At 37.4% G+C, this 13,718-nt stretch overlaps 1 protein-coding gene across 1 annotated transcript; it reads right to left on the bottom strand.

Annotated features, from left to right (window-relative positions):
* Positions 1 to 147: 147 nt before the first annotated feature.
* Positions 148 to 13,652, bottom strand: hpn (hepsin). The gene is made up of 13 exons (XM_055042220.1): positions 13,392 to 13,652; positions 12,132 to 12,301; positions 4,677 to 4,784; positions 4,481 to 4,522; positions 4,141 to 4,270; positions 3,804 to 3,923; positions 3,602 to 3,642; positions 3,229 to 3,394; positions 2,885 to 3,075; positions 2,159 to 2,254; positions 1,894 to 2,036; positions 1,636 to 1,800; positions 148 to 1,403 (listed from the first exon to the last, which is right to left on the bottom strand). Exons 2-13 carry the CDS (start codon positions 12,166 to 12,168, stop codon positions 1,359 to 1,361), a joined length of 1,284 nt encoding a protein of 427 aa, XP_054898195.1. The 5' UTR covers positions 12,169 to 12,301; positions 13,392 to 13,652; the 3' UTR covers positions 148 to 1,358.
* Between the last annotated feature and the right edge of the window lie 66 nt (positions 13,653 to 13,718).

The following is a 13,718-nucleotide window of genomic DNA, read 5'->3' as shown; positions in this document are numbered from 1 at the left end:
TGTCAATATTGTATCTGAAAATAAATATTTATTGTGATTTTGACTCATTTTTGTCAGAAAACATTCAATGTAGCAATGTGTTTATAAAATTTGAACAATTTTCAGTGAAAGAAAAGAAAACTACATTCTGCCTTCATCAGTCTCAGAAAACATTTTATTATTTTTGATCAAAAACCATTTATATTTACAACCTGCTCTCAGCACACACACACTGATAATCCCACTGTTTGTTGTATATTTGGTTATGTCATTTTTATTTCTGAAAAGTATAAAACATTATATTAATGCATTATTTGGTAAATGAAACGCAAAGAGGAACAATATTATCTTGCTAAAAATATTTGTTTTGTTTATGGTTCAAGTTTAACATGACAGTTCTGGGAATATCAGTTCACATACAAACAAACACATGCCAGTATATTACAGTCACAATTCAAAAAAAAATTATTAGAGAAAGGTTTTATGAAATGGGAATTTAATTATTATTGCACAGATCTGTCAGCATCCTTTTTCCTTTCATCTTGCAATTATTCTCTGTTATGTCAGTCACATAAGGCTCCATTGAAATACTTTGACGTTTGTATGTATATCATGCCAAAAAGTGAGAAAGTTCAATAATTTGAACAAAGAAACTGACTAATATTTACAACAATACACTGATTGATTGGCGGGTTTTAAGTGGATTTAAAGTGTAAGGCACATACTGAATGTTATGTGGAAATATTATAAAAGATAAAAGAGCAGGTGCGTATTACATGCGTGAAAGAAAACTAACATTTCCATTGCAAGGCAACATCATAAAATAATTAGGCATTTCTTAAATCTTTAGGCATTTGGTTGTCTGCATTGATTTGTTAGCTTATATGTAGTGTTGAGGTGGACTTAGCATTTCTACAATGTGCACTGTGAGTGGTGTGTCCAGCACTGAAGACAGAGATTCATATAAAGAGTTGATAAAATCTCTCTTTTTTAAAAAAAAATCAAGTTTTCTTCCAGAATAGCTCTGATTGATTGACTTTCATGGAAGTTCATATGTCCAGTTATCCATACTTCAAGTCCAAAGTCTACTTCACAGATATGAGAGAAAAATAAACTCAACAGGTTTCTCAAAAGTAGAATTCAGTTTAGTAACACTATTTGTGTCTTTATAACAACTGGTTAAACTAGGTTCCTATCAGAAGACCTTCAGTGAAGCATACGGCTCAGGAAGTGAGGAATGTTTCCTTCAGAATAAATGTCTGAAGCCATGATAAAAGGGGAAGGTCACAGTTTTTCACTTCCCGGTCACGGGGTCACAGTATCAGCGACGTAAAATGTCCGTATTGTCATCCAAAAATAGAAAGGTGGATGCAGGGGTCTCATGGTCGAGCCAATTTATGAACACCTGGCGAGTTGTGATAGTTCTGCAGAAAGATGAGAGCAGAAGGTTTGTTTACAAGCTAAATGAACTTTCTGGTGTGCTGGTGTGAAAAAGCTCAAATGAATCTGTCGCTGGTTGCACTGAAGTTAGGATTAAACTGATTAATGTTTTTAGAAATTAGAAGAAACGTGTAACACTAAATAATTATTAGCATGTCAGATCCTGGTTTAGGTGCATTTGTGCCTAGAAGTGTACAGATAAGGCATGACTCTTACCCTCATGGCTGTGGATATCCACGGCAGAAACCTGGAAACTCTGGTGTAGACGCCTGGTTTTTTAGCCATGGCGCAGCCTGTTCCCCAACTCACCACTCCGAGCAGGCGATAGCGGCTGCTCTTAGACAGATCGTCAGCAGCCACAAAAGGACCTCCGCTGTCCCCCTAATGCCACAAATAATTACAGTCAAATAATCACATTAAAAAAAATCCAAAGTTGTCGACACGTTTGAGTTTATGAACCCATTGATGTCCGACCTGGCAGGCATCGATGCCTCCTTTCTCATAGCCAGCACAGAACATGCTGGTGGTGATCTGGTTGTCGTAGTAATCAGGAGCGTTACACACAGCATCACTGATGATGGGGACGTTTGCTTCCTGGAGAACGTCTGCCAGGTGACCTGTGGGGAAAAAAAAAAAAAGAATGGCAAGAAAATGAAAAAAAAATTGAATAATGTAACACTTAACTAAAAAAAGAAAAAATAAATTAAAATCTCAAAATATGTTAAGCGTTTAGACCCACCGTAGTATCCAACGTTTCCCCATCCTGTCACGGTTCCCATCTGTCCGTCTACCAGTCGTTGTCCGTACGCTGGCAGACAGACAGGCTGGATGTGCTCTGCAAACATGGACAAATAATGCATTATTGCAGGTTAAATGATCGTTTCCCTCATCTTTTATGTTCAATTCTTGTTTTTGTTACATCCCCTAAAAGTTTTTATTTTACTTCAGAGCATTTACTAAAATTAAAAAATAATTTCACAACAGGTCTATATTTAGCAAGGCTAGTTGTCATCCTACCCATAGTTTTATACTGAAACTAAAAACCAAACAGAACAAACTGAGTAAAAAGATGGATTGAGATCTCTTTACCTTTCATAAATCTTTTTTATTTACATATTTTGGAATATTAAATTTCAGTTCATTCCAGTTTATCTATGATGCACCAATTCAAAACAAGGCTTACGAGAAACACCCAGACCATCACTGTCTTAAGATTCAAATATTGATTTTGTAGTTTTCCACTTTGAACACTAGATGTCAGTCATGTCCCACTGAAAAAAGGGGTTGGTTTTCTACCCTGTACTGCAACAGTGCACACTGTACTCTCAAAGTAACTACACTAATTAGTCAGAAAAACGGTTGTTTTGACAATCTTTGCAGTGTTGACAGGTTAAAAAAGGTGTTAATCATTACAGACATCAACATGTTAAAAGAACATTGCTTGTTTCCTTTTACAATGCCTTACCACTGAAAGTAAGTGGCTGTGCGAGGGCCAACACGGCGATGTCTCTGCTGTTGTCATCAACATTGGCATCTACAAAGGGCAGGTAGCTACTGTGGTAAACGATGGTCTTCACCTCGACCACGTTAGCATTGACAGGTTTGTTGTAGATGGAGCCCAGCAGCACGCGCCATCGATTAATAAAACGATTCCGCCTTGGAAAAATAGAAAAACGTTTTCTTTTAAGCTCTTCGAAACAGACACATTAACTAAGCACATTTAAAATATCTACAAATTGTTTGTGAAACATTGTTTCACCATTTCCTAAAACACAAGATGTCCAACTGAGCAATAATTGCCTCACTTACTCTGGGAAGCAGTGAGCCGCAGAAACAACCCAGCGATTCGAGATGATGGATCCTCCACACTGGTGAATGCCGTCGTACTGTAAGCTGACCTGCCACGGCCAGCTGCCCTGCCTGGCATCCACACCCCCGACTATACGGTCCGCCGCAAAACTACGCCTGCCACAGTCTGCGAAGGAGAGAGACAGGAGGGACGAAAATAAATTCAACTTTTAGAGATAAAAAGTTTTCTCAGAAATGAGAAAGGTGTCTAAAAGAATAAGGTCAAAAAGAACCAGAATCCACAAAAACTTGGTATTCTGTTAGCGGTGTAGCGTGGCAGCCCTTGAATTGTGCCAGTGTGCCACACAGAGTGAGTCCAGGCCTGACCTCTCACCTTGGCATAACACTGTAAGAACTTCCCGGCTCTCACAGGCACTGAAACAAAGACAACCAGAGTTAAAGACTGCAGGACACTCAAAAACCTCTAAGCATCTCTCATAAATGTTAAGAGACCAAATTCATAAAAACACACAAGAGAACCACAGAGAGGGCACTGAAGGAGACAGATCAGGAGATAAACCAGCGGTGTGAGTTACCATGGGTACAATGAGTCTTTCATTTTCTTCCCATAGCTCAGCTCTTCCTGTCTGACACAGAAGAACTCTCCAACGTCACCACTGGCTTCAGGCACCGATACGACCGAGTAGTTCACCACGCTGAAACAGACACTAACCATGAGTGATGTCTTCTAATTTTTAATTACAACAAAATGCATTGGGAGAAAACTTTTTTTGAAGCAGGATTTGGGCCCTTTATTGAAAAACACGCAGAGGGATCAATCAGTCGTAAAGCCAGCAAATTAAATCCCCTTTATATTCATAAAACCAGAGCAAAAATAAATAAAAAAACATGACTTGATAACAATGATCTCACCTGACAAATCCAACTTCCTCACAACTGATGCTAGCAAGAAGCTCATTGGCTGACGAGGAACACACCTGGCGCCACCTCCTCTGAGCAGAGTCAAACACTCTGAGACGCTGGTCAGGTGAATTTACCTGAACTGCAGGGAGACAAATGACTTCAGAGATACTTCTTATTGTTCTGTGGTATTTTCTAAATAAATTAATTAATATCCAGATGCAATAGCTTCCCTGTGAACAATAATACAACATTTGACGGCATACTTATGTTTGTGACTTAGCATAACACTTTACATAAACTGTGATAAGTTGATTAATTCTGATAAATGTTCATATCTTATCCAACTTACCATCATACAGTCCTGTGTCCTCCTCCATAGTGCAGAACGTAACTACAGAAACACAATAAGCAACAACAGCAGGTCAGGACGTTCGGGTTGGGAATCAGGTGAAAGCATCAAGAAATATCAAAAGCAGCTGATTATTGTCGTCACATGCTTGGAGAAATGTGTGATATGATTATGTATGAAAGCAACGTAGTCTGACCTACGGCCCAGACTGCAGCGCTGATGGCTCCGATGGTCATGAGTGTTGCACAGACGCCCATCAACCTCCAGGGGGTCAACACACAGGTCAGAGAGATGCCTCTGTTCCCTACACACACACACACACACACACACACCAACACACACACACACCACACACACACACACACACACACACACACACACACAATGGACATATAACTTAGTTCTGATGATGATGGGCCATGGACTTCACAGAATGCGGGTCCAGTTGAATCAACACATAACTCTTTTGTTTCTCACTGCCTGACATCAAGTCAGATTAAATGTTTTCAGTTTCGGGTCAGTTTTAATTAAACAATTTGTACAACATTTATGAGAGAGGTCATTTTTGGGGAATTTTTCTTCAAAATCAGCAGCTTACACGCATTTCTGTGGTACTTGCCAGGATTAAACTGCATGAATTGAGTGACCTGGTCAGAAACACATCTTTGACCAAATCCTAGAGAAACAACTGGAATAAACGAGTCCACCGTGGTCACGCATACGTTTTCTGCTCTTCCCACACGTTTTCTGGAGTCTCTTCATTTTGTAAAAGAAGAGATGTAAAAGTTGTCATTATGGTCAAACAATTCTGTTGTAGTTTCCTCAAATCACTTGAATTGTCTCCAAAATTGTCTCTGTCCCTGAAAGCATTTCCAATAAATAACCTTATTTTTCATGCTTCATTTGAAACAATGTTTTATTCCTCTACAAATGACCTTCTGGCCCATGCAGATACAAAACTTGTTTTGCTGATTAAAATGACACTAATCAGCTTCAGCCAGCATCTTTTGCTTTTGTTCTGGAATCACATATTTTCTATCCAAACACTCTCAACCAGAACCCGACTCCTTCCTGTACAGGATGGCTGAACATGCCCCTGCTGTTCATATGTCTAATATATTTAAACATCTAGAAATTATACCAAAGGATGAATGATACAGTGCAGTTTCACATCCTGATATCGTGACAGATTCATGAAAGTTTCTTTACAATGTCTCTGAAGGAATCTCTGTGTTTGGACGGATGTATGTGGATGTGTTAGAGGCAGCACTTCAATTAAAAGAGATTTTATTGATTCAGAGCCATGACATTGTGCTCTGGGATTTCTCTAATCTAATTATTCAGGCATTAGTGAAAAAAATAATAACTTCTGTAATCTTAGAATATTTCTTATTCAAATCTTAATTGCCATATTGGTGGCTAATCTTTACCAATAGGGTTGAAAATTACACTTTCAGTGAAGTTGTACACAGACTTAATTCTCCTGTTGAAGTAAGTTTAGTCTGAATAGTTTTATTTTCTGTATCGAGGTCAAAGTGCATTTATTCCGAGAGACTGGTTTACTTTGTACTTCTGGAAAAATGAACAAAAAGGTCAGAGCAATGTTTAATTTAGACAAAACAATTTTTGGACTCCAAGCAGCCGTGATGGCTGCCCCGGTGTGAAGAGGCAGACAGTTCATGTGCTGGCACGAAGTGAAGAGTACAGATCTGATCAATAGTCTAAAGTCTAGCATTTACCCACAAAGCAAGAACAAACTCCTAAAACTAGGATATAGTGCCATGTCTGTCCCACCTCTGTACCCATGCTGTTCTCATCAGGCCCATTTTAGCTCATTATTAGCGATGAAAATATTTTCAGTTGAATTTTACATTTCAGTGATCAGGTTGGTCTGAATTTCACATTTTATGTTCCAAAATTGAATAAATCTTTTATCCCTCTGACTTCATTTGGGGCTAAATTGAATTTTCTAAATTGAAGTGTGCACACACACTTTCCCACACAAAAGTTTTTGATGTTCTATTGAATTTTTATATAAAATTTGAGTCTCCAGGACATGCTGTTTGTCTTTCAACACAGGTCAGCTGCTATCACTTTCCCACCTTACACCACATCCCATTTACACAGACCAGCGGCCAGTATCGTTATGAAGGTTAGAGCAACAGAGCAGTCAATAGCCGGGGCCTCGGGCAACACCTCCAAACACAGATGGACATTAAATCACATCACGCAGCCTGACCGCTTTTTTCAGCATCGCCACAGCTTTCTGCTCTCTCATCGTCTGGAAAGGATGGAGGAAGGAAATGTAGCTTCTTTGTGTTTCTTTAAACATTTAACAATCATCGTTTTACTCTTCTAATTATTATTTTTGGCTCTGGGAACCTCTGGAGACGATGGTGCAAAGAGGTATTCTTTATAAATTCATAAACAACCTCCTATTTCATGCAATAACAGTGTCTTCAGTCAGAGGCTTCTTCAGAACTGCTTTAAAACAGGCTGCTACAGCAGATCCTTGCAGCCTAAAGCAACTCTTTTAATAAACTTATAAAATATGAGTTAAAAAAACATTTAGCATATGTTTTATTTTAAGTTGAATTCATTGTTTAACTATTCTCAGTCGGTTGACGCTTTAGATGGAAATAAGGTCTGTCTTGTGAGATATTCAGCACACTTACAGTTGATGCTAAGCAAGTTCACTTTTGTTTAACAAAAGCTTTGTTTTCTTAGTTCTTTCTGTTTCATCTCTTTCCTAATCTTTCAACTTTCAGTCTGGATTCTAACAGCTCCATCACAAGGAATCCTCAGTAGTAACTTATTACCCTTAATAAATGGTAAGAACAAAATGAAAAGTAACTTCTGTGGTGAACATGCAAGATATCTGAAAAGAGTTTAAACAGTTCCTGATTGTTTCCACCTGACTGAGCAAATGTTGTTACAAGAAGAAGCTCAGATTGATTCACATCTAAATCCATATATACAAATCAGGGTGAGATGAACACATAAATCGCAGATTACAGCCGATATATCTAATATCCGTCTTCCGGATATGAAGAAACTAAAGCTAAAAAGATGAATTAAAATAAGTTACTATATCAAGACAAGTATGAGGAGAGAAATTCACAGAGTTTCAAATGTACACTTTCAAAATGAGAGAACAAAAGCACAAAAACAGTTTTACATAACTGGAGGAAAACATATAGGTTATGATTTTTTTATTATTATTTAAAGACCTGCAGCCAGACTAAAAGCCTAAATGCTCTCCTTTTGAAAAAAACAACAACACTGAATTATAGAAGAACAGCAAAGACAGAATCTCTCTAAACCCTGAATTGTTAATTTAAGAAATTGCACCAAGTGGCCCTCACTTGTTTGCAAATATCTATGATTTTAGTATTTAATGAAAGTAATCATTGTTCTTCAGATCAAGCCATTTCATTGGACAATCAGGTTTATTCAGTAATGTAGGAAACAGAAAAATGAAATCAGCATCTCCATAAAGTTTGTTGTGAGACAGAAAAATTAAATAATTGAACCTTTTTTGTAGACAGTTGTGCTGACTTTGCATTTTCAAATTACTTTCAAGTGAAAAGAGGATGTTGGACCACTGAGCCGTCGTAGCATCGTCTCTGGTTCAGGAGGCAACAAGTGCAATACAAGAGCTGTATGTAGAATAGGTAGGATCAGATATAAAACAAAATTTGATCAATAATAGTGACTCACGGCTCAGATTATCAGCAGGACGTCGTTCCTCGGCCTGACTGGAAATAACACAACCTTTCCTCCACACCGGCATATTTATTCTAAACAGAAGAGGAAAGCCTGCCTCGAATCAAAATGTCAATTTTTCTATCTGGCCTGCTTTTTTCTCTCACACGACACAATTTCCAATAACACAAAACAATCTATATTTTTTGTCTACCTCTACCTGAGATGATGTGTGTTAGAAAATATGAACCCACTGGTACAATCACGCCTTCAAACAAGGAATGTGATTTTAGTGTTACATGTAGAGTGTGAAATCAAAGTCAAATTAAAGAGAAACATACTAAAAGACTGGATTATGAGGTAAAACAAGAGCATAGATTTAATAATTTTTTGACAAAAACATTAAATTAACAAATATTGCCACCATTTCAACAAGATGTTAAAAACAAGGTGTCATGAGCAGATATTGTTCTACATCAGTTCTGAAAAGTTACTATGGCACTCTATATTTAATTGCTATAATTATAGTTGTATCACTGCAGCAGTGAATATAATTAGATTAATATAAGTCACATAATTTCCTGATTAAGTGGAAATTGGAAAAATTCTAAAATTCAGACACGTCTCAAACTTCACCTTAAACAATCAGCTGAACAAATGATTACAGAAAGTGAAACAGATGCCGGTTTAATATCACATAACCCTCACATCACTACTGATACACTTTAACAACATCATTCTAACTTACTCCAATAAGAAATATATGGTGATTTGTCTAATTTTTCAGCTCTCTTCACAACTCGTATCAATTCAGAAATTAATCTAGGATGAATAATCCCAGATATTTACTAAAGCTATTATCGCATGTTTACTTATTAAAAAGCATAAGTATTCATTTCAGAGGAGCTCTTATTGGCCAATTAGGCTTTTATGTTGCGATTACAAAATCCTAATCAAACACAGACTTTGTTCCTAAGAACCAAATATTTTTTTAATGTAGGTAAAATATTTCACTCACTCAGTAACACAATCTTAAACGATTATAGGTGTTAGTTGTGAAAAGCTGTGCTGCATTGCAAATCTGATGCTAATTACAACTCACTGCTCTTTACTAACTAGATTAAAACATTCACTCTAGCAGATTTTAAAGCCAGTGTAAAAAGGAAAGAAGGAAATATTTCCATAAAAGTTTTTCAAAGAGTTTGCAACTTAATCCCTTGTAAATACTCCCCAGGCTTTCAGCTGGGTGTGGAAAGGTGGGATCCATCAAAGACCCACCACTGACACTCACAAATGTACAACAGAGTTAAGAACAGACTCTGTGAGTCATTCCTGCAGTCGTCAAGGAACAAAAGTAAAAATAAAAAACAACCATGTGGATGAGTGGTACTGCTCATGTCTGGGTTTCCCTGATTGCTCACACCCACGTGGTAAATAACTATGTCTCAAAAGATATAAACACAGATTGTCTCTAAAAATAAATAGCAATCCTTTTGATTTTAGCCCAGAACAAACAAAAATAAGCCAGGCGGTGCGTGCCACTCCTAAACGAGGCTGTTTTTCCTCTAATTACACGCAACATGATTCACTCTGGGTGGACGCCCCTCAGTCAGGCAACTAAGCATGTCGTTTCAAGGGCTCAGACCATTTGATGGCAAGCAATAGCAGAAGGAAAGAAGGAAAGGAAAATGAAGACAACTTCATTTCATTACGGATTAAAAGGTAAGCTGATTTATGTACATTTTATGGTTGCATGTAGCAAAAAATAGCTAACAAAGGTGTAAGTATCTCACTTATTCATACAGTCAGTTCTGGTTTTCAGTGCAACAAAAGTTTGATAAACATTTTTCTGTTAAAATCTGTTTAATAATTTCAGTTCATACAAACATGTACAAATGTGCTTCCTGTACATACAGAGGTCTCACTTCAATAATAGCCATTTATAAGAGTGAGTCTTAGTAAAACTAAAGCAGATTTTTGTTTCCTCCTCTGTCTTCCTTTGGGCTACAATGATGCTAGTAGCACTTGATGGAGATTATGAAGCAAATCATGTTATTTATTATACAAGATGGCCAACAGAGCAAAAACATTGTCATTTTCTTACATGGAAATCACAAATCTGTCAAGCACAACTGAACTTTGATAAATAAGCCAATGTAAAGGTTATTTAAAACTTTAATTGATTCTTTATTAAGTTGGTATCAGTTTGATTATTCAGTACATCCTCGAAGGCGGTCGAAGTCAAGCAACCTAGTCAGACATCCGCTGTATCAGCACAGCTGGCTGATTGTGAGTCTGTCTGGATAATTTTTAAGATAACATCATTAATGCCACAAAACAAAAGACCCAAAATCCAAAAGATCAATCTGTTCATAGTGAAGCTGAGGTTCACTGGCAGGCTGCAGATGATATGGAAGAACCAAAACACCTGGCAGCATCAACCAACATAACTTCACAAAGAAACATGGCGGCTGCCTGGCTGGAAACAACAGCATCAATTATAAGAACGACGTTGTGTAACGTTTTCATTTTGAATAGATTCAAATTGCTAAAGTTTGCTAAAACAGGCAGTTTATGCCTGACAAAAGAAAAGCTCACAGTGATCTGACATTGTTTTGCTTCAGGTAAAAAAAGTCTGAACTAACTCTTTAAGACTTGAAGCACAATCTTTGTAAAACTGTTTAGTCTAACTCAAAAGTATTTCAATTTAAAAGATTAACGAGTCACTCAGGTAAAGTGCACGGCTTCTATGTTTGCATACATGTTATTGTTAAGAGTATCATTAGTTGCTGTATTAGTAGAAATGTTTTTCTGTCATTTCAGACAGGCAGAAATTAGTTCCCTCACTAACAAACACAAATTATGTTGAGTGAAGAAATTACAGTCTGATCCAGCATGTGTTTCTCTGAGCAGAGTAGATACTGTTAGCTGCTTTAGAAATTAGTTTTTTAATGTTTTATTGTAAAGTCTTGAAGTTGTTTCCCAGTTCATCGTTTTTAGGTCTGCTAACCTCTTCAGGCATAAAGCACAAGGAATACTTGCGTTGTGTCCTTCTCAATGTACTAAAGAAACAAAGTAAAATCAGGAAGTCGTCCTTGGACAGCTACATGTTGCTAAATACAACTATATTGGTTATGTCTGATTGCTGACATACCTGTACTTTACTTTTACTCACTTCTGTTTGCATTTGTGGTGAAACCTCGAAGGCCTCCTTCTTTCGATGACCATTCAAAGACCCACAGTGGCCAAATACATCTTTAATGTTAAGTTATAAGCACTGGTGTCACATAAACATTAGCTTGGAAAGTTGAAAGCAGAAAAGAAAAATTAAACACAGATTACCAGAATGAGCCCAGTAGGAGGCACGTTCTATTCTTTCACAATGTTATCTTCATATTTCCTAAAATTGAAGTTCAGTCATGTGGTCTGAAAGTTTTTATGGTATATTTAATAGAGCATGTCATTCTTTTCCTAAATACGAGTACTGATATTAACAAGTGTTAATATATATTTGCTGTGATCATTATTATTATGGATCCAACATCTATTTGGACTAAAGAGATGACTAAATGAAGCAAATATTACAACTAGTCCAAGTATATGCTGACCCAGCTGAAAAACAAACGTCATAAAAAAAAATTCAGGGAACATCAAAAAGACAGCAAAGCAGTTTTGAACAGGCTGGTTAATCGTTAACCTTAAGGTGGACTGATGTCTGGACACAAATACAGAAAACAGGCTGCATGGGCAGCAGCATTGCACAGCATTTTGATCTGTGCATCTGCGTGTGTAGCTTTGGGTGTGTGCGTGTGTGTGTGTGTGTGTGTGTGTGTGTGTGTGTGTGTGTGTGTGTGTGTGTGTGTGTGTGTGTGTGTGTGTGTGTGTTTCAGGTATTTTGTTGGGAGAATGGAACGAAAACAAGCGTGTATTTAACCAGGCCACTCACCCATCTTCCCCTCTGTCACAACTTTCTCAGCGTACATCTGAATTCAGGAGGAAGCAGAAGGCAGCAGCAGACAATGATGAGGTAGTTCCCCCTTCCTCTCCTCTCTCAGCAACTACACTGGGCAGGTGGTCTGAACTTTTGGCAGTCCCCTTTTAGCAACAACCAGGGTCCTTACAAAGTAGAAGGATAAATCACAAAACATTAAATCAATAAATATTTACTGAATATATACATAAACAGACAAAGGATTAAGTGGGAGCTTTCATTTTTTGCTACATTGTTTACATTTTTTTCTGATGTAGAGTGAAATTTTATTTCAAAATCTATTTTGATGTGTATTTCAAATCATAAAACATAACTGTGTCCACATTCCACTCATCTGCCATCTATCACCTGCAATGATGGTAAATTAGCTCAAATGAACAGGAACAATTCAGGAACCACTAAGACTCAAGCCTGTCAGAAACAACAAGATGTTGTAACCCAATGTTGCTGCATGCAGCCAATCATGATGGAAAGAAATATTCTTGCAGGAACTGAGGTGAGATTTTTTAAAACTGTCCGGCATGGTGGTGGTAGCGTCACGCCGAGGGTCTGTTTTGCTACCAGTGTAACTACTGGACTGCAAAAAGTTGATAGAAACATTAACCAGATTAATTTTCTTCTAATCCTTCAACTTCATCTTAAATGAACATGCTGGTGGTGGAAACTTGATAACATGTTTGAGTGTTTCCAAGATCAACTATCCCGAGAACATATAAAACACATTTTAACACGAATAAAGAGAGCAACACTATCCATCTGGATCACATCACCCCTACTGAATATGTATGAACTATAACTAAAAGCAGTAAGGACTTAAACATGCAACCACAGCTACACTTGTTGATGGCTTCAGAAACCATATGGCCTGTTTGTAATTTGCCAATGGACTTCTATCTAAGTATTATTGGGGATGTAAGTATTTCACTAAATAATAAAATATAATAACCACTGAACAGATATTGATGGTGATTTAGTTCCATGTTAATAAGCACTAAGGAAATACAAATACATTGTCCACAGGAGGAGAACGTATGTGTGAATGTATGAGTATTACGTTTCAAAGCAGTTGCTTTCACTCATAATTTCTATTAAGTTTGTTTTAATTGGGGGATTAGCTTAATTAGACCAGAATTAGCTTAGTGACTTCATTGATAAGTAACTAAGTGGTACATGCTTTTTAAATCCAGTTCAGCGTTTTTCCTCAAGGTGACTCACCTGTACTCTCCTTAACAACAGGTGCAATTTTGTTGTCGTTTTTCTCTTTTGAAGTAAAACTAAATTGTGCTTTGGAAGTCCGGTTTAATAAAAAAACAAAAAAGGTTTTTAAAAAAATTATTTAAAAGAAAAAAAAAGTTTACCCCCCCGACTAACTCCGCTAAAGCCCCGCTGTCGGTAAATCCGTGTTTTTCAATGAATCCTCCTTGTTCTTCTCTTCACAGGTTACTGACCCCGGAGGAAAAAAGTGAAGCAACGCTTCCTACCAAAGTTTCTCCCGCGTGCATCAACCAAAGCCACCGGCGCGCGCTTCCAGCTGTAAGGAGA

This window comes from Poeciliopsis prolifica, unplaced genomic scaffold, assembly GCF_027474105.1.
Source record: "Poeciliopsis prolifica strain line A6 unplaced genomic scaffold, Auburn_PproV2 SCAFFOLD017, whole genome shotgun sequence".
Classification (NCBI taxonomy): domain Eukaryota; kingdom Metazoa; phylum Chordata; class Actinopteri; order Cyprinodontiformes; family Poeciliidae; genus Poeciliopsis; species Poeciliopsis prolifica.
The sequence above is the reverse complement of the archived record's forward strand: the minus strand, read 5'-3'. Positions and strand labels throughout refer to the sequence as shown.